Here is a 12,753-nt window from a genome sequence, read left to right on the forward strand (position 1 = left end):
TACTCCGTATTAATCTTATCCTTTAAATCCTTTTATGGTTGTATAAATAGAAAATCACGGTGTTTGGGTAAATATTATATAATCTTATTGCTCCATATTATTAGTATTATAATCTAAGTCACTTAGTCACTCTAATTTACCCTTTCACTATTCTAACAGGTCAAAGTGAGGGTTTGAAGGATAAGTAATACTCTGCAATCTACATCTTATGTTCACAGATTATGAATTATGATTTGTTCAATCAACTTAATGATAATCATAATCATAATTCATAGAGTTTAACAAAAAAGCACTTTAAAATCTATTTCTGCATTTATTACAACAACAGCATTACTGGGTTCAAAACAAGTACTCTATTACCTAGAACAGTTTTTAAATCTCAGATATCAGGCAAGCTACATAAAAGTCAAGTCTCTTTGAAATAGCTTCCAAATATACACTTTTCAAGCAATGACCAAAGATACATCAATTCTTCTTCCATGACAGATGAAATCTAAGAGGATGCATAAATGAACAAAAGGGCTCTGTTCAGATATGCTGGACTGACTAAAGACCAATCTATTATGACTGAAGAGATAGCAAGTTTGTAGTTTATAGATTCAAGCGCCGGCTTGATATACTGAAGGAGCTAACTTTCAGCGGCGTGGCAACCACGAGAGGTGCTTCAGGAGAGTCGGTCACAGCAAACTTGTCGTGCATGAAGCAACTGTCTATGATAGATTCATCTCTTAGAACAATCTTGTAGCAATAGCAACTCTTCAAGCCCACCTGATTATGGTAACACTGATGAGCGCCGTCTTTCACCTGTTGGAAGTTCCATATTACGCTGAACTTGCCCACTGTTGCAACCAAGTGGCGCTCCTGTTTGCCATTCTCCGTGACCTAAAACAATTTTGTAGCTCTGGCTGAATTAACTCAAAGTGCGATAGCTCAAACAAAAACAATAATTAACATATACTAACTACAGTGAAAAAGCAAAGAATACTAGCAAATGGCATAACAATTGGTGATAGAATGCAAGCAAAGAATTGCATAAACTATGCAGTGCAAATGTGCATGAGGTGATAGCGATGGCAAAATGCAGTAGCAAATGAAAAAAGGTAATTCACCACAACCAGTGCTACATATTAGCAGGCATATTTTACTTTCATATGAAGGTGATCACAATATTAGCTGAACATTGAAACCATTAACAGTTTAACACATTATATTCCATTTGGCTCATGTGCTCCATATACGATAGGTTTGTAGTAGTCTAAAAGCTACACAGGAACCAACTTTCTTATGCTATGTATCATAATTAAATGCCTCTTACTACCACTCCATTACCTAATTCAAATTCTCTGCAGAATGTAGTGCTGGAAATGATAGTAAATAGTGCAAAAAGGTCACATGTTCATACAATTATCATCACGACAATCTTGGCAATTCATAACCTCAATAGATTAAGCAAATAACCGAGCTAATTTCATTCAGATATGGATTAAACAGAATAGGGAGCTTTAAACAAAAGAACTGCATACCATATGAGCAATTAATCAGCACAGAATGCACGAGGTAAAATGCATACATACCCATGAAAATTGTGCCTTCTGGAACCTATTGTTAGCTCCAGCAATATGAGAATCCAAAGGAGTTAGCTTTAACAATCTCGGAGCAGAGATCCTATTCCCCATACGGCCAGCAAACCCAGTCTTTGTCTTCCCGTCCTTGTCAGTGAACAAGGAACATATCAGTATCAAGTAATTATCAGTTGTCCCCAATATCCACTTCCCGTCATAGGTAACATCAACATGGGTGATTGGTGAGCCAAGCCCTGGAAAAGCAGTCTTTGCCTGTCTCATGGTGTTGCTTGAATACAACCTTATTTTCCCATCAATAGACCCAACAACAATAGATCCATCACCAGTAGTAGCAAAGCACTGAAAGTTAGTACCCCTAGAAAATTGATGCCCTTGAGTCCAATTCAAGACAGGATTGCTGTCATTAACTAGATTCTGAACCATCCCATTACGATCACGCATATCCCACCTACACAATCTGTTATCATCCAGTCCTAAGAAAGTTGATCCCGAGGGATCCATCTGGGCGCCTTTGCTATCATTAGTAATATCCCTCATTGAAATGTCAACCCCATCCTTCTCAAACCTCCACTCACTCACTACTTTACCCGTCTCAATGTCAAGCTGGTGTAAACCCCTCGGATGAGGAGTATTACCAGTGACAGGGCTCATGAGTAGCATATTAGTTTCAGCTCTCATAAGCAAAGCTTTCCTTGGAGTGGAATGAGCAGCACTAAACCTTTCCTTATCAAAATTGACATACACTCCTTTTCCTTGAATCCCATGATTGTAATTCCTCACTACCTGAATCCCTGAATCACTTATCAGAAAGCTATTATCCAAAGCCCCCAGTGCCAAGCTTTGAATTGCCCCGCCATTAGCAGCAGCCTCCTCAAACTCCTCCCTCAGATCATGGCTCTCCCTTAAGGGGGTCTTAGCTGGGCCAGGGCTCTTAAAGAAGCTGTCCCCTGCATCCTCCCACATTGAATCATCCGCTAATTCTGGCTTTGCCCACCCAATGAAGTCCTTCCCGTATACCTTAACCCTATTTGCATCATTTGCCTCGTACCCATACGTATTCTCAAACAAGCAGTCTTTGTACCTGTCAAAGAAAGCAGTATACTCTTCATCATCGAAGAACTTCGCGGCCCATACCCCATCCGCCACAAAATCGATCCTCTTCTGGTCCTTGAAAGCCTTCAATTGCAGATTTTCGTCCACCTTCGCCCGGATTTTTGACCCGATTTTTAAAACCCACCAACCCTCCCCCTCCTCCTCGCACTCTTCATCTTCTTCGTCTTCGTCCCCGGCTGGGCCCTTGACGAAGCAATAGGTGGTGAGCTTCTCCGCAACGACCCATTTAGACTTGGGAGTGTTGCCGCCGACATGCAGGTAAAGCTTAACGGCGTTCTTCGTCGGGTTGTGCTGCGACCCGGCGTTATACTTGAGCTTCAGCGCTTTAAGCTTCGCCTCAACGTCGTCCAAAGACGTCGGCTTCTTCGGCGTCTTCGGTTGGAAGGAGGAGGGAGTACTGGCGTCTTCGTAGTTCTCCTCCTCCTCCTCCTCCTCGTCCCTCCGGCCGTCGTGTGACCGGGTCTCCGACCCGGTTTCCGATTCCGATTCGGACTCCAAAAGCTCCAGATCTTCGCGGCTATGGTTGGCACCCATTACGGCGTTGGATCAGACGTATCGTCGATTAAGGAATAGAAAGCTAGAGAATCAAATTGCAGATTGCGAAATGTGAAAATTAGAAATGAGAAGAGGCTTTAGAGTTTAGAAGAAAAGGAGCGCGAGTTTGAAACTTTTGAAATTTGAAACGCAACGCTTTTTCAAATTAGGGCTTCTGATCCGATCCGATCCGAATGGTGTCGGTCACGGCTCATTTGGCTAAACTATTTTCAAATTAGGGTCTGAGCTTTTAGTAATAGTAATAACTACTCCGTAATAAGTACATTAATGAGGAGCGCATTTATTGCCTTTGAGAGTTTGTGTAACTATTGAGTTATCTTGTGCTTTTATTTGTTACCATAAAAGTTAGTCCCCATACTCTGACTCGATTTAATCTTGAGTTATTTGTTTTTAAACTTTACTCATGTGATCAATTGAGCTGTCTATGCAGACTTATATACTATTTTGTCTATTTATAGTTGTAGACTTTAATATGTTATTTTATACGGAGTATATCATATATTAATATTTTAGGTCATACCTATATGTCTTGGGTCAAATATGGTAGATAAATATACTTATATAGACTAGTTGGGTACCATTATTCTATAAAATGTGTTTTTTTTTTTTAATAATGGCATTACCATATATAACCCATGTTTTTGTATTAATTAAGTCAAATTGAAATCTCAACTATATAATTGTCTTTTGTACATTCTTCCAAAAGGTTGAGCATGAAAAAGAGATTATACATTATACCCGCATGGGCAGCTCAACTGGTCACAGAGGTGAAACCTTGGAAGAATGATCAGGGATCGAGTCGCTCCCTCTCAAAGTGAGGGGGGTTCCTTATGCACAGTGAGCGCAAGTCTTACCAAACGCTTGTCGGGTTGGTGCTCAGTCTTTTGGAAGAATGAAAAAGAGATTATGGAAATCGTGTTTTCGTTGTAAAGAGATAAAGGAAAAATGGCAATTTTTTGTGTCTTATATAGTGGATTCTTTGTTAGTGTCTTCTTTTAAAAACATTTTAGGGTAACATTATTGTTGTAATTTTGATTCCTATATAATAAAGAAGTAAGGGTGTATTTAGAAACTAGAAAAAAAAATTAGAAAATATTTTTATTTTTAGTATTTTGTTACATTTCAGAAAACTATTTATGTTTGGTTTATTTTTCAGAAAAATCCTAACTATATTCTCCAAGACAAAGTTGATCGTACAAAATTCTTTGATTTTGGTCTTTAAACACTTTTCCTTAATAACACTATCAATTTGGCATGTGCAATAGTCTTACCAAAACCTTCCAAACACCTATGCTTTTATGATCTCTATCAATTTGGTACGTGCAATAGTCTTAGCAAAACCTTCCAAACATGATAATTTTGCTTACAATAAATCTTTAATATTGTATTCCTTTCACATGATTTTATATATATATATATATATATATATATATATATATATATATATATATATATATAGCTTACGAAACTGGAAATCGATCAGAGCACTGATTTCACGCTTTGGAAATGCAGAAACTAGACTGATTTTTGTATATTTTTTTTTCTTCTGATGGTGGGTTTTCATCCCCACATTCGGAAACCATCTATAGTGGCTGAGGTTCACCAGATAGGACACCGGAAAAAAAATTCAAAAAATAAAAGAGATAAATGACTTGTTGGTTGATGTAATAACTCGTGGCTTTCTTCGGTAGCAAGAAATGAATAAAGGATTTGGAGAAAAAATGAAAAAGACGTGTACTCGTGTGGCTTTGGGGGAAGTAATTCATAAAAACACCCTTATTTTCCCTTTGATCCAAAGTCATTTTTCATTGACTTTGATTTTCATGTTTTGTCAAACACTAAAAGTCCAAAAAATGATCATTTTCATGATTTTCAAATACACTATTAAGTGAAAAACTTATAATTGTATTTCATTTTCAAGTTCAAATTAACACTACTGAAAATTATGCAATTTCTGACCACCTGAAAGTGATCTTAAATCAAGTCGTAAGCAAAAAGTGGTCGGAAATAGCAATAAAAGTTTTTCCGAATACCAAAAGTGGTCGGAACAAGGCTTTCGACTTGATTTAAGATCACTTTTAGGTGGTCGGAAATTTCATAATTTCCAGCTGTGTAAACATCATTTTACTAAAGAAAAGCATTAAATCAAGCAAATAATGCAAAATATGCAGTTGAGTCATTTAACTGTACTCTAAAAAGTAATTTTTTTAAAAAGAAAAATAACAGATTGAAACTTTTAAACCAAAAAAAAAAAGAAATATAATTGAGTAATCTTGACACTGCCCACGTAACTTAATCTCTCTTCTCACACGTGGTGTAAATACCTTCACAATCTTCCCCCCACCCCCAAAAAAAAAAAAAAAAAAAAAAAAAGAAGAAGAAGAAGAAGAAGAAGAAGCTCACACACACTTTCATAAGACAATTCCTACAAAAGCCAATTAGGCAATTTAATTTACAAGTTCAAGTTTTTCGGCCAGGTTCACTATTGGAATAATTTCAGAAATTTTTCTTAATCTTGTCCGTGTCAACAAATAATTATGAAAGACCTCAACTTTTTTAGAATATGTCCGAATTAAATAGCAATGATTCGAAGCACTTCTTTTTACACTATTTAGGAAACCTAAGGACTCAATCATATTGATATGTAAAATATTGGATTTTCAATCATAGCAAGAAATGGAGGGAAACGGATACTCAATTGAAAGTGAGTAAACAGAATTCCATACTCAACCTCATAGATACATATAGAATTCCGCGGGAAGCCGTATTCGATTAAAGTCGAATGTACGGCTTGGAAGGAGATCTTTCATATCTTTTGGGATCCACCCAACAATATTGAAAGTTACAAATTTGATTCCAATAACAATAGTCTATGACTTGAATTTGTAAATGAGTTTTACTACATGTACTCTCAAATTTTACTATCTCAATTTTATTTTTTGATATTGTATGCTCAGATAAGATATTTTTCTATGTGGGACTCAATATATTTGTTCGTGGCAGCTGGTATATTATGAAAGGCGGGCCGCTTTTTCGGACCTACTCTCTTAAAATATGAAAAGCGAAATAGGAAATGGACCGAGCTGACTGATGAGTGTCATTTTAGTCAAGTGTCTACATTAAAGTTTTGTGTGTGGAAGTAAAAATTGGAAATAAAAAATGGAATACACATAGTATTTTCTTTTGTAAATTATGAACGATAGTGCAATTAAAAATACAATCCTTTCAGCCAACCAAGTCAGTCAGAGAATGCATGCACGAGCTTAGCTCAATAGTTCAGTATATGATATTTGGAAGAATAAACCAATGTTCAAATCTTGATAGCAACAGTATGGAGATTATGCTCAAAGTAGGCAAATTCCTTGCGTACCGACATTTAACCATGTCTTCTGAGTTCTGAATCATTAAGTTACTATAATTTACATTCGTCCTAAATATTTTGTCAGGTCAGAGTGTGAGGCCCCTTGAGGTGTAGTGCAAGTTTCAAAAATTTTTGCTTGAGTTCTACTACATGTACTCCCAAATCTTACTCCTTCAAATTTACTTTCTGATGTGACAGGCTCTGATATGTTATTTTCTTTATGTGGGACCCTGTAAAAGTGTCTACATCAATATTTTAAATGTGGGAGTAGAGGATGGAGTACATATAATATTTTCCTTTTTGCTTTAACGTATTTATATATCAATTAGTTTTAACTTAAAACTTTCAAAGTTTTTAAAAATTTATGAAGTATATTGACGGAGACTTGAAACTTTTCTGAAAAGTGGAAAAACATTGATATAGAATGTGTTAATTATAGATATAAAATCCGACTTGATAATTGCTGACAGCTACAGTTATAGAAATCAGCAACTACATGTATAGAATGTGTCAACTATAGATGCAGAAGCTGAAAGTATTTTTGGATCATAGTCTACAATGCAAGGTAGACCCCAGTGGCCCAGTCCATAGTATAATTTGCCATAGTCTAGGACCCGACAAATTATATCATGCACCGCGCGTCTTTTTTTTTTTTTTAAATGAAAATAAACAGTGTTTGTTTTTCGCCGTCGCAAAAAGTAACCCTGTTCTTCAGTGTCATTTTGTACACACTGCAGTTTCAGTTCAATACAACTACAGTTTCATTTCGATATAACTATAGTTCCATTCGATATTTATAGACTCAAATATGTGAAAATGTTATTTAATTTTATTTTATATACATTATAGTTTCATTAAAACACAACTACATGATCATTTTGATATAATTACAGCTTCATTGTACAATATACACTCGAATATGTGAAATGTTATTCAGTTTCATTTTATATACACTGTAGTTTCATTTCACTATAACTACAGTATCATTTTGATATAACTGCAGTGTCGGTTTAGATATACTGTAGTGTCAGTTGGTGTTTAATACACCAAACAAGCGGACTCCGTTAACTCTAACGGCGGGCCGTTTCTTTACTTAAAGAAACGGCGCCGTTTTTTACCGCGATGCACATGCACCACGGTCTATGATATAATGACTGCTAGGACCCTTTTGTTTTGTTTTGTTTTTTTTTTTTTTTTAATTTAGTTTTTCTTGCTATGAGGAACATTAACACAATGTTTTATACCCAGCAGTATTTATTACATACCAAGTATTTGTAATTTTGCGAAAATCTTGAGTTGATTGAACGTAACGGAAACATTGGATTAAGAATATAATCCACAAATTAAATTGACGATTACTAAAAAGCGCCAATTATGCCTATATTAACATTAAATCCATTAAGAATTAAGAAACCGCCTAATAGTTGATTACTGGTTGTTGATTCTCGAGATTAACCTTTGAAGATAGGATCTTAAACTTCCATATATCTTTTGAGTTTTAAAAGAAAGAATAGTTGATTATAGGTTGTTAATTCTCGAGGTTACAAAATATGTTGGTAAGTCATCCCTACTTTTGTACATACATACGATTTCAAGTTTGATTTCAACTGGATCAGCGTATTAGATTTTTGGGTTTGAGTCAATCATCACAAAACGGTTGGTGTTAATTATATTGATGAATTGTCCAAAAAGAGTAGCTAAATAAGTAAAACATAATATTTGTATCAAAACATTATTAAGTTTGATTCTTGTTAACCTTATCCAGAATAATCTAGTTGCACAGTATCTTTCTAATGCATGGATTAACAATTCCAAGTATGAAATTCAGCATTAAATTGAAATAAAATCAAGAAATATAACTGTCCCCAAAAAGACGCTTAATTATAGTGTGAAATTCAGCACTATATAACTCCCTTACTCTCATCACCACTTCTCATCATCTCATCTGAGTTTATATTCCAAAAAAAATGAATCTTTTTCAGTTTCTTGCTTGCTTCTGTCTTGTCTCCATTTTTGCTCCTGCAATTGCCTCTACTGTGTTATTCCAGGTATCATCTATCCCAGCCACCATATATTATCTCATCTCATCAGTATATGCATATATATATATATATATATATATATATATATATATATATATATATATATATATATCCTCATCAATTTGGTCCCTGACTTGGCTAATGCTGGGATTACTCATGTTTGGCTCCCACCACCCTCTGCCTCTGTTGCTCCCAAGGTACCTTTTTCCTTTCTTTTTTTATTAAGAGAAACTCGAAAAGGTGTATACTAAGTAAAATCTCTGTCCATACTGATCAGTTCAAATAAAAAAAGTCAATAAATTTTTTATAAATAGAGTTGAACTAATTGTAACATTCTGATCTATTACCAAACTAACAGTCTCGCCAAGTTGATATCAACTAATCTTATTTACTAAATTCTTACACTTTTTGGTGTCAGGGTATATGCCGTCAAGACTGTATGATCTTGATGGATCCAAGTATGGAAATAAGCAACAGCTACAAGCTTTGGTGGCGGCGCTTCACGACAAGGGGATAAAAGCCGTTGCCGACATCGTAATCAACCATAGATGTGCGGACTATAAAGACAGCCGGGGAATCTACTGTATCTTTGAAGGTGGCACGTCCGATGATACCCTTGACTGGGGTCCGGGCCTTATCTGCAAAGACGACACTGAATACTCCGACGGAACTGGCAATGCTGACACCGGCGGTGACTTTGGCGGCGCTCCGGATATCGACCATCTTAACCCCAGGGTACAAAAGGAGTTATCGGATTGGATGAATTGGCTCAAGTCCGAGATTGGGTTCGACGGCTGGAGATTCGATTTCGTGAGGGGATATGCTGGTAGCATTTCCAAGATTTACATGGATAACACTTCGCCGGAGTTCGCCGTTGGTGAGTTGTGGAACGATATGGCTTATGATTCGGATGGAAAACCATCTCAAAACCAGGATAACCACAGGAATGAGCTATCCCAGTGGGTGCAGGATGCGGGTGGCGCTGCCACCGCCTTTGATTTCACCACCAAAGGAATTCTCCAGGTTGCTGTGTTAGGGGAGCTAGGGAGGTTGAAGGATTCCACCGGAAAGCCATCCGGATTGATCGGAATTTCACCTAAAAATGCCGTCACTTTTATTGATAACCATGACACCGGATCAACTCAAAGCCACTGGCCTTTCCCCAAGGATAACGTTATCCAGGGATATGCTTATATTCTCACCCACCCCGGAATTCCATCCGTGATAAATTTTTATTCTTACATTTTTTACATAATACTAACAGATTTTGAGGTGACTGACTTGATTTTCCTTTTCTTTGGAGCAGTTCTACGATCATTTCTTTGATTGGGGATTGAAGGATGAGATTTCAAAATTGATTTCTATTAGAAATTCCAACGGGATTAGTGAAACAAGCGCCATAGAAATTTTGGCGGCTGATGCAGATCTTTACGTGGCAAGTATTGATGGCAAAGTTATAGTGAAGATTGGACCAAAAGAAGATGTAGGAAACCTTATTCCACCTGGTTTTAGCCCCGTAGCGTCTGGACAAGGCTATGCTGTATGGGGGCAGCAGGCATAAATTTTAACTTTATAGAGCATAGTTACACAAATAATATGTAATTTGTTTGAGAATAATACTTATTTCAATTCTTATTGAAATGATAGCATTAATAATATTTTCTTGTTTATCTGTAATGAATGCACTATTTACTAACATTAATTGGGAAGTAATTAATGTTACTTTCCAAACCATATAGTTAAGATTAATGTTACAATTAATTACCAACATTATTCGATAAAAAATGTTTAAATTAAAATCTAAAACCTAAGTACAAATTTTATCTATGATATGATTTGACCAAAACAAACATATTTTATTAATTATTAACCAAGTATCCTTATTTTCTGTGAATCATTGAGTCATCATAATTTACTCCGATCCTCTACTATCTTGTTGAAATGAGATATGAATCTTTTTACTTTATCTTTTTATTTTTACTTTTTAATGCATTATACACTTCTAAAATTTTAATATTAAGACCTATATCCATGTAAAATTTATAATAGTATTTATCAATATAGTCAATCATACGAGCTTCTTGGCACCATACTCTTTACCGACATTATATTAACATTTTGTTTACATAAAATCATTTTGAGAATTGAGCAACTTGCAGCGAACTATATTATGTAAGTATATGTTCATAAACTTTCTTGACCTACCGAAGCACAAAAAGTTAATACCGCCCCTTAAAGTTTGATTCTATGACTTTTCAAATTGGGAGAGCTAATTGGTGCCACCACACTACAAGGTCATTGGCAGACTTTTGTACTTATTAATTACTATGTTTGTTTATTGTTCTTATATATTACTAGTAATTCACCCGTGCGATGCACGGAAAAAATTATGTTATTATAAATATAAATAAAAAATAGAAAAACTAAAATATTTTAAATTATTTAATATAATAATATTTTTGAGCTTCCATTGGTCAAGTATTTATTATTTTTATAGAATACAAAATTACAATTAAAATTAAAATTAAAATTAAAATTTTGTATGGTTAATATAATCTATAATTATGTGGATATTCAAATAAACTTATAGAGATAATTTACATAATTACATTGATTTATTCTTAATTGTATTTCATCTATATTATAATTTTCACAATACAAATAATAACTAAGATAATTACATTTGGAAAGCAAATTTCAAATTTTGTATGTGTAAATTTAAACTCTAATTGAACATATTTTTTATATGATTATATAATATGTAGCTATTTTATTTTTCAAAAGTATATTTTTTATATGATTATATAATATATAGCTATTTTATTTTTTAAATGTTGTTTTTTTTTTTAATTTATAATAAAGGATGTTGTGGCATTAATTGTAACATTAATTATTTTCCAAACCATATAGCTTTATTATATAAAGGATTAAAATCAAACCTTTTAGTAATACAAAATGCATTATCCTTTTACTCATTTACTTTTGATCGATGGAATTAAAAATAAAATAGAAAAAAAAGTCATTGTCTATACATTAAATATGGAATTTTAATATATATATATATATATATATATATATATATATATATATATATATATATATATATATATATATATATATATATATATATATATATATATAAAAGTTTGCTCAAATGCGGCCGCACCCTCCTGTGCGGTCGTTTACATAATACACCAATAGTGTTAACAATAGACACCAACAGTGTAAGAAAAACACACAATAATGAAATGCAAAAATACACCAAAAAATACACAACACACCCAAAGAAAATACACCATATAACTCTCTACACCTAATGGTGTATTTCAGAACACGGTGTGATGCTTTTAGCCTTTTATTCATACCTAATGGTGTGTTTTTGGTGATGCGTACATAATTTGTGTGTGTTTTTGTAGTACATTTCCTAACGTTGATGGTGTATATTTGTTTAACTATTGGTGCGACCGCACCTGAACTTAACTCTCTCTCTCCCTCTCTCTCTCTCTCTCTCTATATATATATATATATATATATATATATATATATATATATATATATATATATATATATATATATATATATATATATATATATATATATATTAACAGGATCATACTAACCTCCAACCATTAGTTCTTGTATTGAGCGATCCGGTCTGCTGCAGAGCTTTGTCTCTCACTTCTACTCAGCTCTCTCTAGATGGTGTATATATGTAATGTAAGAGTGAGAGAACTAGTAACCTTATATAACCACGGGCCATCATTGTGATGATATGTTTTTAAGTCTCCTAAACCCTAACTAGACTGCTAATCACAATGGTAGTCTAGCTATTATGTTATTAGTGTTGCACCACACATCAAATACTTAACATTATCAATAATTTATCCTAATGTTATAATATAATAATATATATATATAATTTTAATTAATTAATTAATTATCTTGATTCAAATTCTTATTTACTACCCAACAAAGTAATTCCTTCTACTTAAATCCACTACTATTGTCAAGTATTCAATTCCCATGATATTTCGATTCAAATGTTTGAACCAAAAGTTTTTTGACCAATGTTATTTCATTCACAATGTTTAATGCAAAT

General features: G+C 34.1%; 2 protein-coding genes across 2 annotated transcripts; one reads left to right on the forward strand and one right to left on the reverse strand.

Moving 5' to 3' along the window:
• Window positions 1–293: 293 nt before the first annotated feature.
• Window positions 294–3,411, reverse strand: LOC109153078 (protein CYPRO4). Its single transcript, XM_019300840.1, has 2 exons — window positions 1,575–3,411; window positions 294–882 (listed from the first exon to the last, which is right to left on the reverse strand). The coding sequence occupies exons 1-2, from the start codon at window positions 3,228–3,230 to the stop codon at window positions 592–594; spliced, it is 1,947 nt and encodes a 648-aa protein (XP_019156385.1). The 5' UTR covers window positions 3,231–3,411; the 3' UTR covers window positions 294–591.
• Window positions 3,412–8,569: 5,158 nt separating this feature from the next.
• Window positions 8,570–10,245, forward strand: LOC109153080 (alpha-amylase-like). The gene is made up of 4 exons (XM_019300842.1): window positions 8,570–8,691; window positions 8,763–8,850; window positions 9,071–9,878; window positions 9,961–10,245. Exons 1-4 carry the CDS (start codon window positions 8,580–8,582, stop codon window positions 10,213–10,215), a joined length of 1,263 nt encoding a protein of 420 aa, XP_019156387.1. The 5' UTR covers window positions 8,570–8,579; the 3' UTR covers window positions 10,216–10,245.
• The last annotated feature ends 2,508 nt before the right edge of the window (window positions 10,246–12,753 follow it).

This window comes from Ipomoea nil, unplaced genomic scaffold (assembly GCF_001879475.1).
Source record: "Ipomoea nil cultivar Tokyo-kokei standard unplaced genomic scaffold, Asagao_1.1 scaffold2480, whole genome shotgun sequence".
Classification (NCBI taxonomy): domain Eukaryota; kingdom Viridiplantae; phylum Streptophyta; class Magnoliopsida; order Solanales; family Convolvulaceae; genus Ipomoea; species Ipomoea nil.